General features: G+C 53.7%; 3 protein-coding genes across 5 annotated transcripts; 1 reads left to right on the top strand and 2 right to left on the bottom strand.

Moving 5' to 3' along the window:
* Window positions 1-1,122: 1,122 nt before the first annotated feature.
* CCDC153 (coiled-coil domain containing 153) lies at window positions 1,123-8,705 on the top strand. Its single transcript, XM_040977120.1, has 7 exons — window positions 1,123-1,289; window positions 2,622-2,703; window positions 3,097-3,162; window positions 3,415-3,534; window positions 3,987-4,079; window positions 8,295-8,425; window positions 8,573-8,705. The coding sequence occupies exons 2-7, from the start codon at window positions 2,634-2,636 to the stop codon at window positions 8,699-8,701; spliced, it is 609 nt and encodes a 202-aa protein (XP_040833054.1). The 5' UTR covers window positions 1,123-1,289; window positions 2,622-2,633; the 3' UTR covers window positions 8,702-8,705.
* On the bottom strand, window positions 8,698-13,000 carry PDZD3 (PDZ domain containing 3). Its single transcript, XM_040976738.1, has 11 exons — window positions 12,927-13,000; window positions 12,467-12,488; window positions 12,272-12,383; window positions 11,747-11,958; window positions 11,392-11,581; window positions 11,160-11,296; window positions 10,755-10,959; window positions 10,353-10,549; window positions 10,038-10,265; window positions 9,705-9,893; window positions 8,698-9,478 (listed from the first exon to the last, which is right to left on the bottom strand). Exons 1-11 carry the CDS (start codon window positions 12,998-13,000, stop codon window positions 9,449-9,451), a joined length of 1,596 nt encoding a protein of 531 aa, XP_040832672.1. The 3' UTR covers window positions 8,698-9,448.
* Window positions 12,703-26,344, bottom strand: NLRX1 (NLR family member X1). 3 transcript variants are annotated; one of them, XM_040977117.1, is made up of 11 exons: window positions 26,220-26,344; window positions 23,997-24,115; window positions 23,395-23,464; window positions 22,931-23,019; window positions 21,824-22,446; window positions 20,645-21,466; window positions 16,818-17,413; window positions 16,154-16,240; window positions 14,878-15,129; window positions 14,315-14,560; window positions 12,703-13,190 (listed from the first exon to the last, which is right to left on the bottom strand). In XM_040977117.1, coding segments are annotated over exons 2-11 (2,856 nt in total). In that variant the 5' UTR covers window positions 24,067-24,115; window positions 26,220-26,344; the 3' UTR covers window positions 12,703-13,189. The 3 variants fall into 3 exon arrangements, with proteins under 3 accessions (XP_040833051.1, XP_040833049.1, XP_040833050.1); XM_040977115.1 differs by lacking the exon at window positions 12,703-13,190 and having other exon boundaries at window positions 13,671-14,560; window positions 26,220-26,343; XM_040977116.1 differs by lacking the exons at window positions 12,703-13,190; window positions 26,220-26,344 and adding an exon at window positions 26,002-26,139 and having other exon boundaries at window positions 13,671-14,560.
* Window positions 26,345-27,892: the final 1,548 nt, after the last annotated feature.

Here is a 27,892-nt window from a genome sequence, read left to right as displayed (position 1 = left end):
GAGTTAAGTGGATCTCCCGAGCTTACATCTCCAGTACAGGGGACTAGAACTCCCTCCGGGTTTTATCTCTAACCAGTGCCTGTCCTCACGTGGGCGTCCCGCTAGACCAGTGCTTAGGAGTCTACAGACCCGGTTCTCTACGCTTCCTATTCCCGAAGTGGGAAAGTCTTTCCCAGGCACCTCTTCTGCACTGATGTCCCTCACACACTGCCAAACGCCGGCCTGAAGAAGGGTTGCTTCCATTGTTTTTTTTTTTTTTTTTAAAGATTTATTTTTATTATTATTATTTTTTATTGGAAAGGCAGATATACAGAGAGGAGAGACAGAGAGGAAGATCTTCCATCCGATGATTCACTCCCCAAGTGAGCGCAACGGGTCGATACTATGCCGATCCGAAGCCAGGAGCCTCTTCCGGGTCTCCCACGCGGGTGCAGGTTCCCGAAGCTTTGGGCTGTCCTCAACTGCTTTCCCAGGCCACAAGCAGGGAGCTGGAAGGGAAGCGGGGCTGCCGGGATTAGAACCGGCGCCCATATGGGATCCCGGGCGTGCAAGGCGAGGACCTTTAACCACTTGCGCCACCGCGCCGGGCCCATGGGGTTGCTTCCATTGTAACCACAACAGGGACACTGGGCAGGTGGGATCTCAAGATGTGACTCGCCCAAGATGGTTCCCGTCTGTCCTTGCCTCTGCGTCGCGTCACAGCAGTGTCTTCGACGTGCAAATGTGGAGCTTCTAAGTCTTCAACCTACACACGGTGCCAGCGCGGAAGTAGAGCCACGGGCGATCTGCTCTTTACAAGCCACACTTGTGGACTTTTCGATAAAAAGAAAGCACACGCACTCCCCTCGCCCCCGCTCCAGGACCTTGCTGCTGACAGCTGTTTGAGCTGATTCAGCCCAGCCCACCTTCTTCCGAACTCCGCGATTCCCAGTTGCCTGGGCAACATGCAACCTTCAGAAACCCCGCCTTCCCGTGCTCAGTCCTGCCCCCTGAGGAACAGTTGCAGCTTCCCATTGGCTCCCAGAGCCCAGACTCCTCCTCAGGCTCCTGGCTGATTGGGCCTACTGTCCGTCCCTCCCCATGCGTCGGTCATTCTACAAGGAGACCCAACAACAGAGGGTCGGGCAGGTAGGAAGAGGTAAGGTAAGGACGAAGGAAGAGGGAGGGAACCGTATTGTCTCACAGAGCGTTGAGCATAACACCTTCTGTAAGCAGTGTCCACCTTTTGTGACTCCAGCCCTGCCTGAGGTTCCAAGAAGACCAACCCCGGAAACTTCTGGAAAGTAAAGGTTTGTGGGACGTGTAATTAAAAAATAAGCTGATTCTGCTCCCCGCCAAAAAGTTGAAGTATCCATGATGGAGACTCAAAAAATCTTAGAAAATTAGTAGTATGATAGAAATTATGCATGATTTACTTCCTTTTTTGTTATTATTTATTTTTATCTGGAAGGCAGAGTTACAGAGAAAGGAGAGACGGCACTCTTTTATTCACTGGTTCACTCCCCAGTTGGTCACAACCTCTGGAGCTGGACCATTCCAAAGCCAGAAGCCAGGAGCTTTTCCCAGGTCTGCCTCGTGACTGCACGGGCCCAAGGACTTTTGCCATCTTTCTCTGCCTTCCCAGGTATGTTAATAGGGAGCTGGAGATGAAGCAGAGCAGCTGGGACTCCAACTAGTACTTGTATGGAGTGTCAGCATTGCAGACAGAGGCTTAACTTACTACGCCAAGGTGCCAGCCCCTAACTCCATTTTCTATAGATCTTGTTTTCCTTCTTGCTCCCTTAGTTGTAATTCTTTCGAGAATCAGAGAGAGATGGGCAGAAAGACAGAGTCCCCATCTGTTGGTTCCCTCCTGTGACGATCCCAGGCTGGGATTAGACTGGCGAAGTTGGGAACTCCGTCCATTTGTCCCATATGGATGGCGAGTGGAGCAACCACTGCTGTCTCAGAGTCTCCATAAACACAAACCTCCAAGAATTGGGAGCTGGATCCAGGAATCAAACTTAGGTACTCTAACTTGGGATATAGACTTCTTCACTACTAGACCAAACACCTGGCCCACAATTTTATGAACTTTCTGAAATACCATATGGGTACTAGTTCAAGTCTAATTTATTATTATTGTTATTATCATTATTTAAAAAAAAAAGTTGTGGAGCCCAACATGGTGTGACTTAGTGACTAAAGTCCTCACCCTGAACGTGCCGGGATTCCATATAGGTACTGTTTCTAATCCCGGCAGCTCTACTTCCCATCCAGCTCCCTGCTTGTGGCCTGGGAAAGCAGTTGAGGATGGCCCAAAGCTTTGGGACCCTGTACCCACATGGGAGACCCAGAAAGAAGTTCCTGGCTCCTGGCTTCAGATTGGCGCAGCACTGGCTGTTGAGGTCACTTGGGGAGTGAATCATCGGACAGAAGATCTTCCTATCTTTCTCTCCTCCTCTCTGTATATCTGACTTTCCAATAAAAATTTTTAAATCTTTTAAAAAAATGAGTTATGTCTTAAAAGAGATACTTGGAGACTACAATTCTCCAATCCTCCCAAGACTCCTGTTTCCTGTAAGAGCCAGAAAACGCTTCCCACATCCAAATCCTAACTCATGGTCGCTTCCTTCGCCCAGGGCTGAAAGAAGATGCCACCAAAGACCAAAGGAAGAGGGAGGAAAGCTGGAGTGCAGAAGAAGAAAAAGAACTCAGGAGCTGGTGAGGCACCGTGGGTGGAGGCAGGTACCCCTGCTTCTCTGTGTTCTAGCCCAGAGACCAAGCAGAGGTCCTGCGAGGACTCCGCCCTCGGCAGGACACAGAAGAGCTCTCCCTGTCCTCCTGTAGTCCAGTTTCCATGGAGCTGAGCATCTGGGGAACCACTCTCCCACACTGTCCTTTGAGATCCTTCTAGTTTCGTGCCTTCCTAGTCATTGCCCACATTCTGAGTACCATATTCGTGCTGGGCCAGGATGACATCATAGCAAGCTAAATAGGCTCTGCCATTGAGGATCCTTCCAGGAAGGACCCTCAAATCTGGTTCAGGAGGAAACCCAGGTCTGCAGGAAGGGCTGTTATGGGAAGAAGCTAAGGCTCTGCCATTTGCCGGAGCAGATGTGGAAGCCGAGTCCAGACACAGGCTGGAGGTGCTGGAGAGGGAGCTGCTTCAAGACCACGTGGGTAAGGAGCAGGAGGCCTCTGGGAGACCACCACAATGCCACGCTCACTCCCTCTGTTACTTCTGCCTTTCAACCAAGTGAAAAAGAAATGCTTTAAAAAAAAAAAGAAAAGAAAATCCCAGAAGGAAAAAGCTTAGAAGGCTGGGTGCTCTGCCAGCCAGCCAGGTTCTAGAGACAAAGTCTCACGTCCTCTGGGGCTGCCTCAGTGGGCTCCCCAAGGCAGCATTAAGCAGGGCTCCGGGATCATCCGCAGCACTACAGAGGGAAGGGACCCGTCGCACCAAGGCTTCCGAAGATGGGCTGAAGCAGAGGTTGCGGGAATTGGAGACTGAGCTGGAAGAAGCCCGCAGTGAGGGGAAGGCCATATATGCAGGTGCGTGGTCTGTTGAGCAGGCGGGCAGGAACCAGGGGCCTGGACAAAGAAAAGCCAGAGGATGTAAGGAAGGAAAGCAAAGAGGTTCCTGACCATTGGGCCTGGCCTCAGCGTTCCCTGCCTAGCACAAAGGCAGAAAGATCCTAAGGGAACCTAGGAGACCTCTGGGACCCCAGGCAGGAACTTCCCATGGGTCCTGATGCCTAGTTCTGTCTGCTTGGCGGGACACGGGATGCGGTCACAACAAGTGGGGGGGATGGGCTGGAGGCCCATCCTAAGCTGGAGATGGGGAGGGCGTCTGGTGTCCTTCCCCTTGTCCCGATTTCTAGGGTCTACCACCATCTCAGAACCACAAGAAGAACCAAGAAAGTCCTTAGGCTGCTGTCCCCAAGACCCAGCAGCCTCTTTTCCTTGCACAACTTCCTTGCCTTTCTCCACGGTCCCCACTTCAGAGATGAGTCGCCGGTGCAGAGCCGTACAGGAACAGACAGACAGACGCAACAAGCAGCTGGAGGAAGAAGTCAGGAGCCTTCGGAAGCAGCTGGGTAGGCTTCCCCAGCCCATGCCATCCCCAACCCTTTCTCTCTCAGGGTAGCTGATGGGTTCAGTATGAAGCAGTAACCTCAGAGGGCTTGCTTTTTCTCTTTCTTTCTTTCTTTCTTCCTTTCTTCCTTCTTTCCTTCCTTCCTTCCTTCAAGATTTATTTTTTTATTAGAAAACGGAAAATTTACAAAGAAGAGACAGAGAGAGAAAGCTCTTCCATACACTGGTTCACTTCCCAAATGGCCACAACGGCCAGAGCCAAGCCAATCTGAAGCCAAGAGCCAAGAGATTCTTCCTGATATCCCATGTGGATGCAGGGTCCAAAGGACTTGGGCCAATTCATCTTTTACAGCTTTCCCAGGCTCAAGCAGAGAACTAGAGGGTCTTTTTCTAGAAGGCTACAGTATGGAGCTTCAGATTGGCTCAGTTCTACTCATTGTGGCCACTTGGGGAGTGAATCAGAGGATGGAAGAGCTTTCTCTCTGTCTCTTTTTCCTTCTGTAAATCTGTCTTTCCAGGAAAAATAAATAAATCTTTTTTTTTTTAGATTTATTTATGTTTATTACAAAGTTAGATATACAGAGAAGAGGAGAGACAGAGAGGAAGATCCTCCGTTCCGATGATTCACTCCCCAAGTGACCACCACGGCCGGTGCTGTGCCAATCCGAAGCCCGGTTCCAGGAACTTCTTCCAGGTCTCCCACGCGGGTGCAGGGTCCCAAAATTTTGGGCCATCCTTGACTACTTTCCCAGGCCACAAGCAGGGAGCTGGATGGGAAGTGGAGCTGCCGGGATTAGAACCGGCGCCCATATGGGATCCTGGCCGGTTCAAGGTGAGGACTTTAGCCACTAGGCCACACCACCAGGCCCCAAATTAATCAATCTTTAAAAAGAAGAAAGCAGCTATAATTTGGGCTTTCCAATCACCTTCCCCTCCCCCACCTCAACAGAGCATAGGGTAGAGAGGCCAGCATGGCAAGAGCCTTTAAGGTAGAAGCAAAGAAGAGGTGCACTTCACCGTGTTCCCTCTTCCCTGGTCCCCCCACATCCAGACGCTGCCTCCCTCCCTGGCACTACCACGTCTCTCCTGGGCTATCAGGGTGCATCAAAATACTCAAGGAACAATGGCATGGAAATATAAGCTTATTTGGATACGAGAAGATTTGAAACCCCTTTAGAGATTTTTGTTTGTTTCTGTGTTTTATTTTGGAAAAGATGTCTTTATTTATTTGAAAGATAGGATTACAGAAAGAGGAGAAACACAGGGATCTTTTGTCTGCCATCTCACTCCCCAAATGACTGCAACATCAGGCCTGGGCCAGGCCAAAGCTAAGAGCCTATAATTTCATCTGGGTTTTCCATGCAGGTGGCAGGAGTATTACCACCTGCTTTTTCAGATGCATTAGCAGGGAGCTGGATCATTACTGAAGCAGCTGGAACACAAACCAGCATATATGTGAGATGCTGGCATTGCAAGTGGTGGCTTAAACACTCCACCACAGGCCCGGCGAGGTGGCCTAGCAGCTGGAGTCCTCTTCTTGCACACACTAGGATCCCATGTGGGCACTGGTTCTGGTCCTAGCAGCCTACTTCCTATCCAGCTCCCTGCTTGTGGCCCTGGAGGGTAGTCAAGGATGGCCCAAAGCTTTGGGACCCTGCACCTGTGTTGGGGGACCTGGAGGAGGTTCCTGGCTCCTGGCTTCAGATTGGCCCAGCACCAGCCATTGCAGCCACTTGGAGAGTGAATCATCGGACTGAAGATCTTCCTCTCTGTCTCTCCTCCTCTCTGTATATGACTTTCCAATTAAAAAAAAAAAATCTGAAAAAAAAAAAACCCACTCACCCACTCCACCACAACACTACTTCTCCCTATTCCCCCATACCTGGGCTTTTTCCTAATGTGCATTTTTCATGAATTATTTGTTGTTTTGAGAGGCATAAAGACAAACTTAGAGAGGACTCCTATCTGCTGATTTATTTCAAGTGCCCACACCAACTAGAGTTGGACAAGGCCAAAGCCATGAGGTAGGCACTCAGTCCAAGTCTCCCCAGGAATGGCCAAAACCTGATTCCTTAAGCCTCCACCACTGCCTTCTTAGGTCTGTGTTAGAGGAAGTTGGCGTCAGAGCAGAGCAGGGCATTGAGCCCAAGTTCTTGTGAGGGAGGTGGGAGCCAAACATTTGCCCCTTCTTGAATGCTCTGAAAACTCCACGTATGTATGAATTTCAACTTTTTTTTTACACTAAAATAAATTATTTTCTCAAGATTTAGTTATTTGAAAGTCAGGGTGACAAGAGATAGAGGCAAGGGATCTTGTATCTTTGGCTTCACTGCCTAAATGATTGCGACAACCACACCGGGGCTAGGCCAACAGCCGGAGCCAGTGACTCTGAGTCTCCCACATGTATGGCAGGGACCCGAGTATATGGGCCATCTTCTAGTACCTTCCCAGGCACATTAGCAGGAAGTTGAACTGGAGGTGGAGGAACTGGGACTTGAATCAGTGCTCCCATATGGGATGTGGGCATTACAAATGGTGGCTTAGCTCACCATGCCACAGTGCTGAACCAAATTTATCATGTAATTCAACTATCCTAAGAACCTTCTAAAATATCCTTCATCTTCCTTCTCAAGGTTAGCTGATTATTACAGTAAAACTAAGGCAAAGTATCAGATGTCTTAACTTCTCTATCTTTAAGTGCAACCACCTGGTAGAGCTTGACCATTAAGTAAACAAATGAATAAACCCTCTAAACAAGCAAAAACATAAAAACCAGAAGCCTTTGCTTCTCTTGCCTTTGCTTAAGGGACAAAGGTGAAATATAGCAGGGCATTACCTCTTTCACAATGTAGGCCTCAAAGATACCTTATCCTAAAATATCTTCAACTTAGCTACAGATATTCAGAGCCTCTTATCTTCTGCGCGCACCCTGGATTCCTCTTGAAATCAATCAGCATTCCCCGGGCACCTCCCATATACTAGATGCTTTGCTGTCCCTTAATACATTGAATGGCCTGTGAAGTATGCATCATTTGACCTTTTTAAAAAAGTATTTACTTTAGGCAGAATCGAGACAGAGAAAGCGCTTTGGGTCACTTCCCAATAGGCCAGAGGAGCCAGGGTTGAGACAGGCTGAAGCCAAGAGCCAGGTACTCTGTCTGAGCTTCTCACTTGGATAACAAGAGCCCAAGCTCCTGGGCCATCTTTTCCTGCCTTCCTAGATACAATAGCAAGGAGCTAGATCAGAAATAGGACAGGGCTGACTTCCTTATTTGGGTGCCTGTTCATATCCCAGCTGCTCCACTTCCCGTCCTGCTCTGCTTATGGCCTGGGAAAGAAGAGGAGGATGATCCAAGTCTGGGACTCCATATGGGCATGAGTTCATGTCCCCACTGCTCCACTTCGCATCCAGTTCCCTGCTTGTGGCCTGGGAAAGCAGTAGAGGATGGCCCAAAGCCTTGGGACCCTGTACCCATGTGGGAGACCAGAAAGAAGCTCCTGGTTCCTGGCTTCTGGTCAGTTCCAGGCATTGTATGGCTCTCTTTTGTGTCTCTCCCTTTTCTCTATAAATCTGCGTGTCAAATAAAAATAAATAAAAATTTTTAAAAAAAAAAAAGGAAAGTAAAACAGCTGAGACTCGAACTAACACCCTGATATGTGATGCCAGTGTCACAGTGGTGGCTTAACTAAGCACACCATGACTCTGGCCCCTTATTTGTCTTTTGTGATGAAGAAACTGGGATAGATGCTTGGTATAGCAGTTAAGATGCTGGTTGGGGGGTGGCCCACATCAAGTTTCAGAGCACTGTTTGAGTCACAGCTCATTCCTGTTATGGTGACTTCTGCAGCAGCTGATTGCTCAAGCAGCTGGATTCCTGCCACCCATGTAGGAGACTGAGTCCCTGCCTCCCATCTCCAGCTGCAGCCATGATCTATGTGTGTGTATCTGTGTGCATGCACATGTCTCTCAAATGAAGAAGCAGGTTTTGGGAGACATGTGGGTCCTTACACAGGCAGTAAATGGCAATGAGACTTTGCACCCAGCTCCTCTCCCAAGGCCACACCTCACATACCTCAGTGGATTGCCAGCTCTTTGCAGGCACTGCTGACCTTGGGGGACTCTCAAATTAACTCACTTGTTCACTAACTTTGGAGTCTGTTCAAGGCCAAAGTATCACCTTCCTGTCCTTTTGCATTCTTCTGCTCTGTCCCCACAGAGACATGCCAGAAGGAGGCCGAGGCTGCCCAGGAAGAGGCTGCACGGGCCCTCAGCGAGCGAGATCACACCTTGGCTCGGCTTCGGGCCCATGTGGCCGACATGGAGGCCAAATACGAGGATATCTTACATGTAAGCATCACTCTTGGGAGCCCAGTAGCCAGTGCCCCTCCATTCCCGCAAGTCCCCAACTAGTGTGATGACTAACATTTGATAGACAAGAGAAGAAAGGGACTCAAGAGACCCCCCTGCTCTGGCCTCAAAGTATGGTATCTGCAGGGCACCCTGGACCGGCTCGTGGCCAAGCTGAGAGCTGCCCAACCTCAGTGGGACACAGCTGCGCTGAGACTCCACGCCAGGCACAAGGAGCAGCTGCGCCAGTTTGGACTCAACCCCCTGGATCTCTGAATCTGCCAGTCCCTGGCCTCTGGGCCTCTCTGAGGCCCAGAAATCAGAACTCCACTGAGCTGTGTGCTGTGGCCTTTTTGTCTGGGAGGAGTGGCTTTGGTGGGGACATCTCCATTCTGGGCCCCACCATTATGCCCCACACAGAGCCACAGAAAAGAATATTGGCAAAATCTCAACCCCTCTCCTGCAGAACCTGGGCCCAATCCCCCTGAGTTTAGGGCCCTTGGGTCCCTCAAAACCAGTGCTCCTTACCTCTACCAACAAAAAACACAAACAGCCAGATGTGTAGGGGGAAGGCCATTTCAATCACAGACACAACCAGGCCCAGGGACCAGCCCCGCACAGTCCCAAGATGGCCCACAGAGGAAAGGGCTGCTAGAGTTCCAAATTCTTGGACCCTGGGATCCTGGAGTCCTATGAAGGGTCAGGTTCCAGATGGCTTCCCTTCTAGCCTGCCCCACAGCGCCCCCTGGGCAAACATTTATTCCTGGGGTACAGCCAACTATAGCTGACTTAAGAGCCTCTGGAGCTGGAGGCTCCTTCTTGGGGCCCCTAGGTCTCTAACCCACACCCGCTGCTGGGAGCTGGGCCTATGGGAAACAAGGGGCCTTCTAGGACCACTGTGATGGGCGACATCCAAGTCTTCCAGCCCCAGCTTCCGGCTGAGTGACAGCATCCCTGCCCACCACCTTGGGCCAAGCGTGAAGGCAGCAGAGGCCTTGGTAGATCTCACCAAGTTGGGGCACTCTATAGCTGATCTGAGGAGGAAGTGCAGTCCTGTGCCGAGAGAGTTGGGAACAGGGGTCGTTCCAAAACACTAAACATTTCTTTTCCCTGATCCACCCTGGGATAACCAGAAAGGGCACTTGTCTCTTGGAGCCTCCTGTCCTCCCTCATGACTTGAAGTCTCACCCTGCAGCCCTCCCCAACTCTGCCCTTTTCTGGCTCCCCTCTGCCCTTGACCTGCAGCAGCTTCCAGGCTCACCTGTCCCTTCCTCCTTACCTCTCCAGACCCTGGGGGAACCCAGGCCTCCAAGCCCCTCCACAGCTTCAGGGAGAGGGGTGGCTTGGCCTCTGCCAGCCGCTGAAGCCTTTCCTGAGCGCCATCTCCACCCACAGATTCCCCATTCACTTCCAGAACCAGGTCTCCCCTTTGCAGTCCTGCGCGGGCAGCTGAGCCTCCTGGAGTCACCTGCTGGGGCGGCAGAGGGACCCAGATCAGGGAGAGCCACGGAGAAGTTTGTTGGGTGCTCTGTGGTTCTGAGAGGGAGGTAGACGAATACAGATCGAGAAGAAAGTGGCAGAACAGATCCAGGATCCGGAGGGCTTCACTCGCCTGGGAGATGATGAGAAAAGGCCCACTGGCCACTAAGCAGAGTCGGAAGCCATAGCCACCTCCAGGCCCAGGATACAGGGAACATTGGCAAGAGCCCAGAGGGAGCCGAGGCTCAGCTGTATCTTCCGACTGTGCATTCAAGGACTCAATTGGCACAGCCACGTGGGCATTTGGGGGTGAGGTGACAGCTCCTGTGCTCTCCAAGAAGAGGAGTGGGGAGAGGCGCACCTGGAGGACCAGAGCGAGCATACCTGTGGCACCCGAGTTTGGCTCCATTGCTTTCCCCACCCCAGTCCCAGTCCTGAGCATACGCACCATTTTGAAGAATGAGTCAGCTTCACGGTCGACAACGACAAGAGAGACACAAGTCCCCTGTGCCCGAATCCTGGACACCGTCTCCTCATGGCACAGCCCCTCCACGCTCTCCCCGGCCACAGCCACCAGCCGGTCCCCAGCTCGCATCCCAGCCTTCTCGGCTGGCAGGCCTGGGTCCACCTCCCACAGGAACTGTCCTGGGACAGAGATATTCTCACTGCTCCCCCCACATTGCCCTCAGTGTACACCTGGGAGACCCACTACAGGAGACCCCAGGGAGGAGGCCCAAGGCTGGGGCTTAGGCCCACACACTGTTTACACCTGCATGGAGAGGCAGGAATGTACAGTTGTGTGGCCACCCCAGGCTCACCCCCTTCCTACTCCCCAAGGACTCCTCCTCACCAAGATGACCGTTGAAGTCCCGCTCCTCCCGGAGCAGGAATCCGAAGCCCTGAGGCCCTTTCTCGAGATGCAAACAGCGAGGCCTGGCAGGCAGTGCCCAGCCCTCTGCCAGGGGTGCAGCCAGGGGCATTCCTAGCTGACAACACTTCTCCTCCACTTCTGGCCCAGCCACTAGCAGGGTCACCTGCTCTCCACTCTGCCAAAGCTGCAGAGACCCAGGAGGACATCAGCATCAACTATCTGGGTAGGAAGAGTGGGAGGCAAGCTCCTCCCAGCACCCTCTTCCAGGCACTAAGGGGAGGGCAGGATGGTCATGAGAGGTCAGATCAGAAGATTCAGTGCACAGGGGAGGAGCCTGCTTCAGGAGGTGCTAGAGGGCAAGGGGCAGCAGCTAGGCAGCCATACCTTCTTGCCAAGCTGGTTGTAGGTGAACTTCTCTACACTGACCCCATTTACTTCCAGCAGCCTGGCCCCAGGAGGCACCCCTGCGCGCTCAGCTGCTCCTCCAGCACACAACACCAGCCAGAAAGAGCCACGATGGCCTGGGAGCAGAGCAGAAACAAGCCAGTCTCAGGCAATTACAAGAGGAGATGAGATTACCCCTCACATTTCTCCCCGTCCCAGCCACTCAGCTCACCATGGGTTACACTGAAACCAAAGCCACCCTCATCTTTCACTATGTGGCACAGCCGCGGCCGAATCCCAGGGCCAAGGGCAGGACAGAGGTGGGCATCATCTCCATGCAGTGCTCGGGCTACGTCATGCACGTGTCTTGCTACAACTGTAAGCAGCACCCGAGGGCCGCTGGCCCGGATGTAGCGCACCACCTACACAGAGGGTATGTGGACAAAGTTTGGGCTCCCTGGCACGTGCCCAACCCCAGTAACCTGCGTGTTCCACCAAGGGAACCAGCTCTCTAGATGCCTCCCACATGGGTCCTCCTAAATCCCGGGGTGCAGCTGTAGTGCCCATGGGGTGCCAGCCAGCCTCACCTTTGCATACTCTTCATGTTCTACAACATTGTCATTCACTGCCAGAATCCGGTCCCCCTCCCGGAGACCCTGGTGCTGGGCAGAGCTGCCTGGATCCACCCTGCGCACCACATGCCCAGACTTGTCGGGCTCCTGCTGCAGGTGGAAACCAAAACTCCCGCCCTCCTCTCTGCTCAGCAGGCAGAAGCGGGGCCGTTCTAGGCTCCAGGGATCTGGAAGAGGGAGAGGTTAGGAGAGGGTAGCAGAAAAGTGGGAAGGGAGGGAGCTCATGTACAGGTCCACCATGGTGTGCCTGGCAGCCCTGCCTCCTGATGGAGCACAGGATGGGCTCCCAGTCAGTTAAGTGTTGGCCAAGGAGACCCCTGCCTCATCCTGCCTCCACCTGGTTACTGCCAAAGGTGGCTATTAGCCCTAGAGGTGGCAGTGGTTACCAAGGAGATGAGAGGCTATGAAGAGCTGTCTCCAGGAAAGGGGGATGGGTGTCTGGGGTGGAGACAGCACTGAGCAGGGGAAGGAGGGGGTTACCAGAGGGGTCGTGGTCTTCAGCCAGGGAGAGGACAGGATTATCGATGCCCAACTTTGGATTAAACTGAAACTTCCTGCAAGGAAGCAGGGACACAGGTAGTAGAAGCTGGTGCTATACTCGGGTGCCAAGGGCAACAGCAGGGCCTCCCTGCCTTCCGTCCTTCCTCCCATTGTCCCAACCCTGGCATAACTTACAGGGTTGCTGGATCCTGAAGATCTGCTGGGCAAGGAAGTGGGTGAGAAGGGGAGCAATTCCCCCCCAACCCCAATGCCTTGGCTGTGGTCCTGAACTGAACGAACTTAGGGGAAGCCCCAAACTCAGGACCTGTCCCCTTTTTTCCTTTGCAAAAGGACTTCCTTCTCTCTGAAGTCACACACACACAAGGGCCTTGTGACGCCCCCACCCTCCTCCCACTCCCCTCCTCCCACAGCCTTGGAATGTCAATCTGAGCATTATCAGGACAGGGTGTGGACCGGGAAGACAGCTGTGTCACCTCCCTTCTTTTCCCCTCACTTCTCTTTGCTGTAAGACTTGAAGTTCTAACAGCAAGGGTGCCCTGATCCCCAAACTGTAACCTCCAAGTCTGCCCTGCACCCGCCACCCCACCCCGATTGCCTCACAGTCCCCTCCACAGGAGTCCTCCTGGGCGCCTACCTGCAGCTGCCTTCATGTTTGGACCAGTCACCTAAGTGTTCAGAGCAGGGACAAGGTCCATCGGCATGCGGCATGCGCTGACCCTCCCATCTACCCCCTCCCAAGTCCCGCCTCCTTGAAGACGCTGCCTGCGAAGCAGAAGCAGCGGGGTAATGGTTAACGGGATGAAAGAACCTTATTCCCTGGGGAAGTGTTCTGCTTCTCTTGCTGCTGCTGCTGTACTCCAACTTTCTCCAGAGCCCTGCTGCTGCTCTAGTCACTCCTCTGGGAGAGGAAGGCACTAGTCACTATGATTCAGCCAAGGGCTAAACATGAAAAGGATGCTGGTGGCATAAAGGCAACCCCATCGAGCTCCCTGCTAATGCACCTAGGAAAGCAACGGAAGAGGGTCCAAATGCTGGGGATTCTGCACCCATGTGGGAGAATCAAATGAAGCTTTAAGCTCCTGACTTCAGCCTGATTGGCTCCAGTGTTGTGGTCATCTGGAAAGTGAACTAGCAAATGGAAGATCTCTCTATTTTTCCCTCTTTCTCTATAACTCTTTCAAAGAAAAATAAATAAATAAATAAATGGAAAGGATGATAGCATTACCCATTCCCAACCCCAAAATCTTATTCATGGGCCCTTCTAGCCCCCACTGCCTCTGGCCTCATTGTCCAGGAACATCTTACAGCAGAAAGTGGCCAGTTTAATCAGAACGACCAAACACAATGCCCTTTGTTGGAAGTCCTGGCCAAGGGAGAGAAGGCACAACAGGTGGAAGACACGTAACTGTTTAATAGCAATAAGCTGATTGCACCTACCCCGGGGGTCATCAGTACCACTGTGGGTAAAGGGAGCATGAGGGTAGAGGGGAAGCACCAGTGTGAGGGCATCACCAGTGTCCACAGAGGGGTGTGAGGCAGGGGCAGGCCCTTCCAAGACATCTGCTGAATGGCAGTACCCCTGGCATGGCAGACGTAGGAAGTGTTCTCCTGGGAGGCCCAATCAGAGGCTCCCAGATAGGAGGGAGAGATGACAAGCTTGGGGAGAGTGCCTGAGAGTAGTCTGAGCACCCAAATACCCCTTCATGCAGTCTTCCAGGCCAAAGAGGGAAGTGGCATATCCAGCTGCAACCTAGGGCATCGAGTGGCCATTTTTGACCTTGGAAATTTGGACTTGGGACCACTGCTTGGCCAGCTCCCAAGAGGGCAGCTGGCTATGCTTCTAGCCTCAAAGGGATCTTTCTAGAAGGGAAAATGCAAGACAGGAGGCCACAGAAGGAAGAATTGGGGCCAGGGGTCACCAGCTGGGAGCTCGCTGGCCTTGGAGCTCAGCTTCCAGTGGTTCCCAGCTGCTCAAGCAAGGCTTTGACTTCGCCCTCCACTCGCAGCAGCTGGGCCTTGTACCAGAGATTCAGGGTGGCTCCGCGGCTGTCTTCCAGATCCCGGAGTAGCAGCTCAAGGTGGCGTCGCACCCGGGCCCGGTCCCAGCTGTGAAGGTTCCGCTGGACTTCCCCAAGGATCATGGACCAGTACTGGGACACTGCTGTTCCCTCCGTCAGCGAAACCACCACCTGGGCACCGCCTTCAGCAGCAGCCCCCAAGTCTCTCAGGACCTGGCGTCCCTCTGAACTCAGCTCGTTGAAGTAGAGGCTGGCAGGAAGGAGAAGAGCAGGTGCTAGTTAGTGGGGCTCGGAGAAGGAAGGCCCCAGGGGCAGACGGGGTATGATCAGGAGGCTCCATAACTCACACCCACAAGAGGTAGGCGGTCACCAGTGGGATGCAGGCAATGATGTGGAGATTCAGAGGATAAAGGGTGGTAGAACATCAGGGCAAGAGCAGGTCTAGTTTCAGAGCAGATGGATTGGAGGGCAAGGGCCAATCAGAAGAGAGAAGAGGCACCAGGCCCAGGCCCTGGACAGGAAGAACCCCAGAGAGAAAGGACAAGGGGGACCCGGGATAGGACTCACTGTAACAGCTCCAGGGATGGGTGCTTCCGGGCAGCCTTGGCCAGGGCCAGGGCTGCGGTGTCGCCAGCACCATTGTAGGCTACGTTCAGCTCCCGCAGCTGCCGGTTGCTGTCCAGCTGTGCGGCCAGCAGCTCCAGGCCCTCATCCCCAAGGCCAGTGTGCAGCAGGGACAGATGCGTGAGTGAGGTGTTTCCTGCCAGCCCCTCCATGAGCAGGGCGACACCTGCTGCCGTCAGCGGGTTGTTGGACAGCCTATGACCACAAGCAACCCAATGTTAGGAGGGCCCATTGCAGGTGGCCTAGCCTTTAGGACTTGGCCAGAGTGGGGCAGAGCATGGGGCAGAGGAGCAGGGACACAGAAATGCAGGCCCAGGAGGAAGGAGGGGGAAAGAAGCAGGCACGCAGTACCCAGCAGAGGAGGGAGAGTGTGGAGGAAAGCTGACTTCTGTCCTCTCCTTCACCCTCTCTCCTTCCTCATCATTACTATTTCTCTTCTTTATTAAAAAGAAGAAGGGGGAGGGGAAGAAACAGGAGAGGGAGGAGGAGAAAAGAGGCATGGAAAAGAAAGACAGAGCAGTATCCCATCTGTTGGTTCAGTCCCCAGATGCCCACAACAGTTAGGGCTGGGTCAGGCAAGGAAATCAATCCAGGTCTCCCATATGGAAAACAGGAACCCAAGCACCTGAGCCATTGTCTGCCACCTCCCGGGGTCTGTATTAGTCAGGGGCCAGAGCCAGGAGCAAAGCCCAGCTACTCCAATGTAGGAAGTGGGTGTCTTAACAACTGCTCAAATGCCTGCCCCATTGTGCTTTTAACCCTGTTCCCAGTCTCTGCTCCTCCTCCCCCCTGGCCGCCCCTTCCTTCTCTCCCTTCCTTCTCCATCCTGAACTGCCTGCCTTTACTTCAATCACAAACTAGGAGCCCAGGCGTTGGGTTCCTGGTACATCAGCCAGCATGTGGGGAACATCTCTGGAGAGCTGGTGTCTGGGAGGCTGTGGGAAAAATCCCGACTGGGGGGGGGTGGTTTGTCTCACCAGGCAACGGGACATAACATCACTCACCCTTTCACCTGACCTCCTGAGGCTTTCTCAGCACCTGTTACCAGTGGCATCTTTCCCCCTGCACTGCTGCTTGTAATGGACTAGGGGCCAGCAAGCAAGACAAAGCCTCCATTGGTACCCACTATATGATGCCATGGGCTTGTGACAGGTACATGGTGAGCCAGGGAGTTCACCCTTGTCCTTGGTTGCCTCTGGGCCTCTCTAAGGGCACTCACCGCAGGGTGGTGATTTGGCACTGGTCATGCAGCAGCAAGTCTCGGAGGTCCCTGCAGGCCTCAGGGCCCAGGCTGTTGAGTTGCAAGCTGGAGAAGATAGCCAGGGGAAGGGAAGTTTGGGGGAAGATGAGAAAATGAGGAAGAAGTTCAGCAAGAAGCTTGCCTGTTTGCCAAGTCCTTTCTTGCCAGCCTGCCTTCTCTAACCTATGCCTGTCCTGTCTCCTCATTCACCTTAGAGGTGGGATCTGCTCCAAGGTGAGTAGGTCCCCTCAGAGGATATTAATGCTGGTCTCCAAGAATGAGTTTAGCTCTCCTGGCAGCAGACTGTCATAAAGCAAGGCCATCCCAAACATGTGGCCTCCAATACTCAGAACTGTCTCCCATTCTGTTCCCCCTACCATCTATGATGCAGTCAAAGGGGTCCTCACCAGAGACCAAAGCAAGGATCACCTATTAATAGAACTTTGCACCAGGAGTGAAGTGAACTATTTTTCTTTATCAAGTACCCAATCTCAGGTATTTTGTTTCAGCAAGAGCAGATAGGCTGACACCTGCTGATCCTTTCTCAGGGCCTTGGCTTTCCCTAGCACCTTCTCTTCCCACTCCTTCCGCCTCCAGCTCTCTCCTCTCTCCACACCTATGCATGGAATGAACAGATCCTCACCCCAACTTTCGGGCACACAACAGGACAGGTGTGAGTGTGCGCAGCCCAGCAGGGTCCAGCTGGCAGGAGGCCAAGTTCACCTCATCCAAGGAGTGTTTTCTGCTGCCCAGGACGGCTGCCACCACAGTGCATTTGAGGGGTGTCATGCGCACACCAGCCAGGTTGAGCTGACGTAGGGAGCTGAGCACCTCAGCAGAGAAGCGCTGGTTCTGGAACTCATAGTGGAAGAAGAGGTGGTCCAGGAGCTCCGAGGGGGGTAGCAACTGCCGGCCCAGTTTGCCCAGCTTCTTCTTGATGGCCTGGGCGTTCTCCAGGGCATCCATGGTCTTGATGGGGCAGCCCAGCTGAGCCAGCACAGCCCGGTTATGAGCAGATAACAGCCCCCCCATGAACATGGGGAAGAGTTCAAAGACTTCATCATCGGGTGGCTCATCCGGGTGGCGCCGAGGCCCCTCCACACCCAGAATGCTGGCACCCATCTGGTCCAGGACGTCGTCATTGTAGTAGTCCTCCTCCCGGAACATCTCCAGCACCATGGCCTGGGCTACCGCCTCCCGACTCTTTCCTGCCACGCGCCCAAACACTCGTGGGACCACCTGGGTAGGAAGCAAGTAGAGGAGAGTCCCTGCAGCCCACCATGGGCCCACACAGCCTCTGAGGCTCAGCCTGACTACAGCCACTACCTACTCAGCCCTAGCCTGCCCTGGAATCCATAGCCTGGCCTGTGTGATAGGAGGCAGCATGCCATACACAGGCAAACTGCGGTTGGAAATTCTCTAGAATCTGGCTCCAATGTGACCTTCCTGGGTGCAGGAGGAGGGAAGAGTCCCCCTCAATTATTATTCTCTTTTGCATGCCACACAGGGGCAACTGCTCTCTTTTTCCCCAACATCTTCTGCATCTTTCAGCTCAGGTGGCAGCAGCAAGGTATCAGTGAAGGATTGTGCATTAAGCCTGGGCCCAGGCAGGTGCCATTGTGGCAACCACGACTGAGGCAGCCCCTGCTGCTTTAAGGGCCTGTATGATGTGGTGCCTGCCAACAACAATGCCTTCTGCCCAAGCCACTTGCCCCACTCACTATGTCCTGAACTGGGACCATGCCTTTCTCCCTCTGACCTTAGTTATTCTCCTGGTTAATCCCTTCTTTGTCCCTATTCTTCCTCAGAGTCCAACACATTGCCTGGCACACAGCATGCACCCAAATATCTGGCGAAGCCATGAAGCGCTGGGCAGCCCTGTGATATCTTCACAAGGCTCCACTGCGCTGGTAAATGCATGTAGACCTTCTCCTTTTTAAAAAAAAAAAAATCTATTTTTATTTGAAAGGCAGATTTATAGAGAGGAGAAGAGAAAGAGAGAGAGAGATCTTTCATCCACTGTTTCACTCCCAAAATGGCTGCAATGGCCAGGGCTGAGCCAATCCTAAGTCACGAGCCAGGAACCTCTCCTGGGTCTTTCACTTGGTACACGGACCCAAGGACTTGGGCCATCCTCTGCTGCTTTCCCAGGCCACAAGCAGGGAGTTGGATGGGAAGTGGAGTAGCTGGGACACAAACTAGTACCCACATAGGATGCTGGTGCTTGAAGGTGAAGGATTAGCCCATTGAGCCACAAAGTCAGCCCCATCAAGGCTTTTAATGCTTTTTCTGGGCCAGGCTGCTGCCATGGAGGGGAGAATGTCCCTCCTACAACATCCTAAATTTGGCTGCAAAACTGGGTGAATGTCCCACTATGAAGCCCCCATCAAGACCATGAGCAGCAGATGGGAACAGCACTTGGGGCAGCCCACTCTTGTGGTGGGAACTTTATGAATCCATCAGGAATCTCTGGCCTCTCACTTCAATCCAGCCATCATACCCTCAGAGTCGGGGGTGTGGAGGAGCGGCCTCAGCAGGCATTGTGACCCTAGGAGAGGCTATGGGGCAAGAACGACTGGATTGCCTGAGCCTGGTTGAGTGTGTAGTTGACAATGAAATCATACTTCCTGTGTATCAGGCTCTGGATAATTCATTCATTCCATCCTCGCCTTAGGCCAATGATGTAAGTTCTATTCTTTTCTTTTTAAAAAAAGATTTATTTATTTTTATTGGAAAGGCGGATATACAGAGAGGAGGAGAGACAGAGAGGAAGATCTTCCGCCTGATGATTCACTCCCCAAGTGACTGCAACAGTTGGAACTGAGCCAATCCAAACCCAGGAAGCTCTTCCGGGTCTTCCACATGGCTGCAGGGTCCCAAGGCTTTGGGCAGTCATCAACTGCTTTCCCAGGCCACAAGCAGGATGGGAAGCAGGACCGCTGGGATTAGAACCAGTGACCATATGGGATCCTGGCACATACAAGGCGAGGACTTTAAGCATTATGCTATCACGCTGGGCCCTATAAGTTCTATTCTTAGCACTATGTAACAAACAGGCACAGATAGATTAAGCAACCTATCCAAGGGTCACTCAGTGAAGTAGTGATGCAGCCTGCGTTTGAACGCAGGTGGCTGAGTGACTTAGTCTCTGTTCACATTATATAGGGTGCCTATAAGAAAGGGGAGACTTGCTAGAATTCTGCCCATACAAACCAGCTTTCTGTTTCCTCAAGACCTACTGTGTTGGGGCATTCCTAAATAAAGGCAGAGTCACCTGGCAAGGCCCTACAACTTGGCAGAAGCACCACTCCTAGCTCAGCCCAGTTGGGTGGAAAGAGCACAGGATTCAGAACCCCGCAAGCCTTGGCTTCTCCCCTAGCTGTGCCACTGACCAGCTGCAAGAGCTTTCACAATTGACCCCACCCTTTCTTTCCCCATCCTTAGAGGGTCATAATAGTATTTCCTGCCCCGGGTTGATGTGCAAAACAAAGCAAAAACAAAAAAAAAAAAAGGAAGAACTCTGATAAAGCATCTGGAAGACATCAGCAAAAGAGTGGCTCCTCTGTCCCCAGCACATTCGCACAGCCCCCAGCACGGTCCCTGGGCCTGCAGCAGCCCTGCACCCCAGGAGGGACTGGCCTAAGCCAATTGCAATGCCATCCTTCCTCCCCAGATAAATGAATCAAACAGCCTCCGCTTTAAAAGCCTGTCCCAGGAGACCTTGTCAGGATGAGTCACTGTGCACGGAGTCTAACAGCCTCCGCAGGGACAGATATGATCGAGTTTCTGGATGTGTGGAACAGAAGACAGACCCTGGACTATGATGACCCCTGTTCCCGGCAGCGGAGACCAGAAGGAGAGATGCACAAGGGTGATCATGGTTGGGAGTCTGATGAAGGTTCCTGTGCCCTCAGTTTCCTGTCCTGGCTTCCAAAGCTTCTGCAGCCTTGGGGCTTCTCTCTCCCCATTCCTTATGCTGCAAGTGTACTACAAACCAAATAGCCCTGAGCTGAAACCACAGCCAAGGGCAACATTTACTCCTCTGCAGGAAGTGCAGTTTGGGAGATGATGCAGTGGCTCACAGACTAATCCTCTGTCTTGCAGTGCCAAAATCTCATATGGACATCAGTTTGTGTCCTGGCTGCTCTACTTCCTATCCAACTCCCTGCTTATGGCCTGAGAAGGCAGCAGAGATAGCCTGAGTGTTTGAGCCCCTGCACTCCCATGACAGACCTGGAAGAAGTTCCTGGCTCAAGGCTCCAGATGCTTCAGCTCCAGCCATTGCAGCCATTTGGGGAGGGAACCAGAGGATGGGATATCCCTCTCTCTGTAAATCTACCTTTCAAATAAATAAATCTTAAAAAATTAATAAATAGCAGTTACCTTCTGAGGAAGGGACAACTGGGCAGGCAGCAGCCCAGGATCCCAGACAGGGGGAGCAGCTAGGGCCGGGGTCCCCGGGACTGTTACCTTGAGTAAGTTGAAGAGCACAGGCAGAATCCGCAGAGGCAGCAGCTTGGTCACGATGCCCAGGACCAGGCTGACGTCTTCCCCAACGCGGCCCACCATCTCAGCCACTTCCTTGCCCACCCGCTGCAGGGTGGTCTTGTGCAGACCCAGCACGATGTAGAGGGCAGCCAGGTATTCCTGCATGGCGGGCACAGTGAACACAAAGGAGCCCAGGTGCCCTGGCTCCACGCACGGGGCCAGGAAAAACCTCAGGGCATCCCGGCGGAAGACGTGGAGCTGCTGAAATTCCTCTTCTGTTCGAATGCCAGCCTCCAGGCAGCCTTGGACATCCTCCTCCGAGAAGTAAGTCTTGCGAGAGGACACCCCCTCATAGGCTAGTTTGCCCATGGTCCGGGCGGCATAGGCCATTAGCGACAAATTGGAGGGGTCAGTGCTGTCCAGCGTCTCCCCGCTGAAGTTAAGACGCAAGAAGCTGGTGTAGATGCTGGTGAGGGTCTGGCCAGCAGGTGTAGGGGCATGCAGGAAGTGTAAGGTAGCACAGACGAGCCAGCAATAGGAGGGCAGGAAGCAGGCAGCAGCGATCTGGTGGTGTCCCTCCAGGTTCCGAGAGAGCATCTGTACCAGGTTGTCCCGCTGAGCGGGTGTGGTGGAAACACCGGCACCCCCGGCACCCTGCCCACAGTCGGGCTGGTTGAGGCGGAGCTGGAAGTAGAGCTTCTGCAGGTTGGTATCAGAAAAGCCACAGATCTCACCATAGCGGCCCACGTACTTGCTGGGGATGCGGCCAACAGCCGAGGGCCGCGTGGTCACCAGGATGCTGGCCTGAGAAGGACACGTGATGGCTAAGAGAAATCCTAGCGTCCTGATTGCCTTTGTCCCCAGGGGACCCCTCAAGATGAAGTGTCCAGAGGATGACAACAATCACTGCTGACACGGAACCCCCACTCTGATCCAGGGTATGTTACATGCTCATTTAACTGGGGCAACTCAAGGGAAAAGGGAGTAGGCAGCCATGTGCTCAGGGTCAGATGGGAAGTAAAGGGGGCAGGATTTGAACTAACTCCAGGCCTGATTTTCTTTTTAACCATCGCACACTTGAGTCCTCTCCCCATCCTCCACCCCACCCAGAGAGGGTAAACAGAAATGATGAAGAAGGGGAGCAGGGAGGAGGCCACCCACCTCAGGGAGCATGTACTTGCGCAGCAGGTTGACGATGATGGCAGCTGGTGCCCCCGGCGCCTGGGGATCACTGCAGAGCCCTGTGTCCGCCAGCCGGAAGTCAAGGTTGAGACGTTCCAGGCCATGGAGCACAAACAGAAGGCGAGACCCTGCTGCAGCCATCAGGGGTAGAACTTCCTTCAGGGGCGCGTAGCGCTGGGCCACTAGCTGGCACAAGGAGGCTGGGGCAGAGCCCAGCGACGACAGGTCCTCACAGGAGAAGGGGATGAGCAGCTCAAAGGCCGGCAGTCGCCCGTAACACCAGTCCAGGACCATCTTGCGTACCAGGGTGCTCTTGCCTGTGCCCACCGTGCCATACAGCACCACCGTCTGCACCTGCCGTCCACAGGCATCTGGGTCGAAGAGCTGAGCCAGGGCCAGCGGTGGCAGCCCAGGTGCAAGTGGCTGCTGCTGCTCCAAGGCCAGCTCTGCAGGTGGGCGAAGGAGCTCATCAGGGGTACTCTCCCGGATCACGGGGTCAACGTGGACCGTGTCCAGTGCAAAGGATGGGCCGAACTGACGCTCCTCCCTGGGCAGCCGGCTAAACCACTCAGCCAGGTTCCGGCGGTGTTTCTGAATGGCCTCTAAAGCAACAGACCAGAAAAAAAGGGTCAGCGCAAAGGGCCTGGAGCTGCCTGGACTTAGAGGTCAATACTGCGGGCAGGGAGTGAGGGCTCTGTGGGTAGTCATGCTGGAGCCCAGAATGGCACTGGGTACACAGGATTTCCTCAGAAAAGACAGAGTGTCCTGAAATTTGGCAACCCCCACAACTTGGAAGGAAGTGGGGAGCCATCAGATGAATGACCGTTAAGGGTATGCTGGCCGGCTTCATGATTATAGAGGTATCACTGGCTTGTTGAAGGAGGAGAACAGTGTGGCTCTTTCCAAGGTGCTGCCCCTACTGGGTGTGTCTGACCCCAGGCATTGCAGGCAAGGGTCTCAGACAGAGGGAGGAGAGGGAACAGGGAGTGGGAGGCATTGACAGATAAGAGTAGGGGGACCCTCTAAGGCTTCTGCTTGCAGGCCTCTTCATGCCCACTCCCCCCACCAACCTCCAGGATGCTTTACCAGTGGCTGATTGGCTCCTGAACAGCTGTGTGTGCCTCCCTGGTGGGGGTGTACTCTCTACTGAACTCCCATGGTGGCGCACGAAGGCTCTGGGAAGGAACAAAGGGAACCAGGTGAGGCCTTCTGCGGGTTCTGCATCCAGGTCTCTGCACTGCGGGATTTGCACTGCTGGTGACCCAGGCCTGCCTCCTGGAGCCTTCCCAGTACCTGAGGCCTCACCTCCTAGCCCAACTGCACACTGTTGCCTGCCTGGAACTCAGGCCGGCCACTGCCAGATTCTCCCCACTTCCCACAGGTCCTCCCTCCATGGCCACTGTGCCACAGACCCCCAACTTCCTCTGAGGAAGTGCATCCTGCCCTCTCCTTCCCTCCCCTGGGGAATCCAGTTAGTGTCATGTCCTGACCCTTCCCAGCCTGCTCTGCTGTGACCTGGCACATTCCAAGTTGTGACATCCAAGCCTCACCTAGGGGACCCAAGAGGATGCTCCCCTTGAAGCGGCCGACTCCAGTGAATCACGAAGGACGTCCATTCATCTACAGAGAAAAAGAAAGAAATAATCCCATCCATGTTTCCCAAGTCTATGCCAACATCCTCTCCACCTTCTCTGCTCTTACAGCTGTATAGGCCACCATTTCGTAGCAGCAATTGTGTGAATTCTGTTCACGCTGCTTTATGTGGTCATCTGCTTAGCAGGCTTCCCTCCCTGTCCACAAGAACAAGGATCACATCTGGTTTTGCTCCCAGCAATGGACCTAGAACTCATCACTGGGTGTGGTAGATGGAGGGGAAATCGGGGCTAAATGCCAAACGCAATCAGACGAGTGTTCCTAGACTGAGCCAGCTGCAGGGTACCTCCAGGACCACCTAGGCTAACTGCATTTATTTCAGGATGGGGGGATGGCGGAGGAAGCTCCAGGAGTTGAGCTGTGCCCAAGGTCAACAATAAAGAACCCCAAACACAGACCAGTCTGCCCGGTGTCAAGATCCTTGCCCTCCAGGGGGCACCATCTGAACACTGAAACCACAGCAAGAGGACAGATACAAAAACCACTACTTTCTGCTCACCTGATGGTGGCGCTGGTCTTCCCAGACCAGAGCCCCAGTAGGCCCTGGACAAATGGTGGCCCCATCTCATTCTGGCAGAGAAGTCACGGGAACTTGGCACCACCGTCTACCCGACTCCCCTGCAAGAACAACAGTGTGGCTGGATGATCACCACCACCCCTCCCCCCTTATCCATCTACCTGTCACCCCTACCCACACTAGGAGCCGTTGGAAGAGGCTGGCTCCTTCCCCACACACGCACCCAGCCTGCTTCCAGCTCTCTTGCTAGAACCCCAACCTGACCTATCCCATTGTATCTTCTGCCACTGCCACCCCCTGCTTCTCCCCTAAGGCTACACAAAAGGCTTTCTTTCTCCCCCATGAGTTTCACCCTTGCAAACTGCTTTATGCAGGTGCCACTTTTTCTTTTTAACTTGGTTGTATTTGTTTCCAGTGGCTTTTTGAGCCTAGATTCCCTAGAAATAATTATTCACTCCCCTCTGCTCCCTAGCTATCAAGTCCTTTAGGTTTTTTTCTTTTTCTTTTTTAAGGTTGGGTTTTAATGGTTATTTCTTTTTATCTTCCCTGCGACTTTTTTTTTTTAAGATTTATTTATTCTTATTACAAAGTCAGATATACAGAGAGGAGGAAAGACAGAAAGATCTTCCATCCAATGATTCACTCCCCAAGTGAGCACAACAGCCGGTGCTGTGCCAATCCGAAGCTAGAAGCCAGGAGCTTTTTCCAGGTCCCCCATGCGGGTGCAGGGTCCCAAGGCTTTGGGCCATCCTCGACTGCTTTCCCAGGCCACGAGCAGGGAGCTGGATGGGAAGTGGAGCTGCCGGGATTAGAACTAGTGCCCATATGGGATCCTGGCACATTCAAGGCAAGGACTTTAGGCCACTGCACTGGTTCCCTTCCCTGTGACTTTTATGTAAGCTGCCTGTTAGGTTGGCATAAATAATAAATTTGCAAATGAACCCACTTTCTAGCTGACAGCTCCTAGGGGGAGGCTGCCAGGGCTTCCCACTGAACTCTGCATTCCGCCTCCCCTCTAGTTACTTAGTTGCAACATCTTCCCAGCAGCAGGATTTACAGTGGAAATTCAACCAATCTTCAGATGCTTCCTCCAGGCCCTTCACACAATGGGGAGAATCCTTCCAACTCCTCCTCCCACCACACACACTGCTTGGTGCTCTGCATATCTGTCATTCCAGAATTCACTCAGACCACCTCAGGACTGGGGTTGGGGGTGGAGGTGGGGGTGTGGAGGGCAGGTGCCATCTTCCTGCTAGCCTCTCTGCTTATCAATACATTCCAGCACCAACTACCTTCCTAATTTTAAATTTATTTTCCATTTAGTTGAAAGACAACAACATAGAATGAGAAGATTCTCCATCTGCTGGTTCACTTCTCTCAACAGCCAGAGTTGTATCAGGCCCAAGCCAGAAGCACCAAACTCATTCCGGGTCTCCCAGGTGGATGGCAGGGGTCCACCTCTGCCAGTTTTCACCAGCAGGAAGCTGGGATCCAAAGCACAGTCAGGACTCTGGACCCAGGCACACTCCCAGCAAGGATGCAGGAGCCCCAAGCAGGTGCATATACTCTGGACCAAACACCTGCCCCACAGGCACTTTCCTAAATCCTAGGCTATTAACAAACAGCTAACCCACACAATCCATTGTTCTAGGTTTGTCCCCATTGGTCTCTAGCTTTGTTCAAACCCTCCCCTGTCAGAATCCTTCTCCACCTTTAAGGTTCTGCTCTAAGGCTCCCTCTCCTGAGCTACCCTGTGTTCCCTTCACTAGATCCTGCTTTCTCTTAGGTCTCCCACTAAGGAAAAGCACGAATAGGGCAAACTGGCTGGCCTGGGCCCATCAAGGCAGGGGCGGGCTAGTTGGCTGGGCAGCAGTCCCAGGGACTGGGGACAGGAAGTCTGGGAAGACTCAGAAATAACACCAGATCCAGGGTCACTGACCCAAGATGTTCACCCCAGCTCTGGGGACAGAAAGAAAATGCGGCTCACAGCAGCAGGGCCAGGGGCGTTCCCAGGACCACAAGTCCTCCACTCAGTGGGTTCCAAGCAGCTTTTCAGCTGCAATTGGCTTCAGGGACGCAGCGGCAGAAGCTGAAGGCGACACAGCACTGAGAAGCCCGGCGGCCCTCCCCCGCCCCGGCCCCGCCCAGCCCCGCGTCGGCAGCACCTGCCCGGCGCGGGGGCGCAGGAGCCCACTAGGCCTTTACCGCGCCGGGGGCGGCCGGCGTCTCCCACGGCCTCCCAGCTGGGCGCGGCGCTTCCTGGCCGCCTGAGCCCGCTTGCTCGGCAGCGGGCGCGGGCACGAGCATGGACGAGCCGGGCGCTCGGGCTGCGGGGTCCCAGGAAGAGGAAGAGGAGGAGGAGGAGGGCCGGAGCCGGCCCGGTGCCCTACTGCGGGCGCGGGGCGGGCACTCGCCCTCCTGGGCACCCGCCCCTTCCGTGGGCACAGCCCTGGGTCCCTGCTCGTGCTGCCCCCTGCAGGTCCCCAAGCGCCACTCACATCCTGTGACCTCAGGAACCACCTCCGGGCGGGGTGAGGCTACAGATTCCCATTTGACGTAGGAGGCTGAAGCTCAGAGGGAGCCGCGACTTGGGCTGGCTGGCCCGACTAGGAAGAGATCGCCCTGGTGTTCCTACCTCACGCGCCGCCTCCGCTTCCCGAGGCACCGCCTCCCCCCAGTGCCCCTTCACCTCTGTCTTCCTTCAAGCAGACACCGGAGCCTAAGGCCTTTAGGCGCCCTCTCTTCTGTACTTGGGTCTCTTCTGACTTCACTGAGTGGCCTGCAGATGGGGGCGAGGGGTGAAGGGCAGCTCTCATCCAAACCTGCTTTTCCGGTATGACTTAATCACCACCTTGCCTGGGGGCTTCTGGCTGCTCCAAGCTCCCACCCTTATCACTGTGTTTCCACACAAGTCACACTCAGAGCTCGCAGGGTTCAGGCCAGGAGTCGCTCACCACCCCCCAGCCAGGGCACACCTCCACGTGCAAACACATGTGCAGAGAACAGAGGTGTGCAATGAACAGCAAACTCCCACATGGCTTCCCCAGGCAGGGCTGGGAAGAAAGTTTTGCGATTTGTACTCCTCTCCAAATTGGTACAAAAAACAACCTGGATCTGAGACTACCCAAACCTTCTGAAATTGTGGCTACGCCTTCAAGGGGGTGGCACAATAATTGTTCAGCCATTTCCTAATTGGTTAATAGACCACTAAGGGGGAACATCTTGCCTGCAGGTTCCCACCCAACAAGGAGGGATCAGGGAAGGCTTAAAACCCCAAGACCTTTCCAAAGACCCCTTTGGTGTCTCTCCCTCTCTCCTTTCGAGAGGCAATCACCTCTGAGTTCTCTCTCTCTCTTGGGAGGTGCTTTCCCCACTTACCTGGTCACTTTGTAAATAAACTTCTCTGTCTGCAATCAGTTCCCGGCTTTTCATTTCTATATTAAACTGAAGAAAGAACTCACCGAGCTTTTCTGGTAACAGGATCTTCCCACAGAGATGTTTGTTCATTCACTGAAAAGTGACATATTGGGTTAGGACTGAGTACCCTACCCCTCCCGGCCAAGCCCAGACCTGGGTGGCCAGTTGCCAAGCACAGTCAGGTATGTGGAAACCAGAGAGTAGCATTTACCACTGGGGGCGTTGGCACCGGATGCACAGAGACTTCTTGAGAAATTCAGCCTGCTTCAGACCAAAGATGGTCTCCCCAAGGAACCGTTGAATTTACCTGGACAATAAGATGCTGGACTCTGTGCTTGGTATATGCTTGCAATGAAAGAATCGTGACTGAATTTGAATTGTAATACTGCAACAAGGTGGAGGAATCCGCCATAGGGGGAGGGTACGGGGAGAGGTGGAGGAATCCCAGAGCCTATGAAACT

This window comes from Ochotona curzoniae, unplaced genomic scaffold, assembly GCF_017591425.1.
Source record: "Ochotona curzoniae isolate NIBS_2020 unplaced genomic scaffold, NIBS_Ocur_1.0 contig_2723, whole genome shotgun sequence".
In the NCBI taxonomy this organism is placed as follows: Eukaryota; Metazoa; Chordata; class Mammalia; order Lagomorpha; family Ochotonidae; genus Ochotona; species Ochotona curzoniae.
Note: the sequence above shows the minus strand (reverse complement) of the source record. Positions and strands in the feature narration are given on the sequence as shown.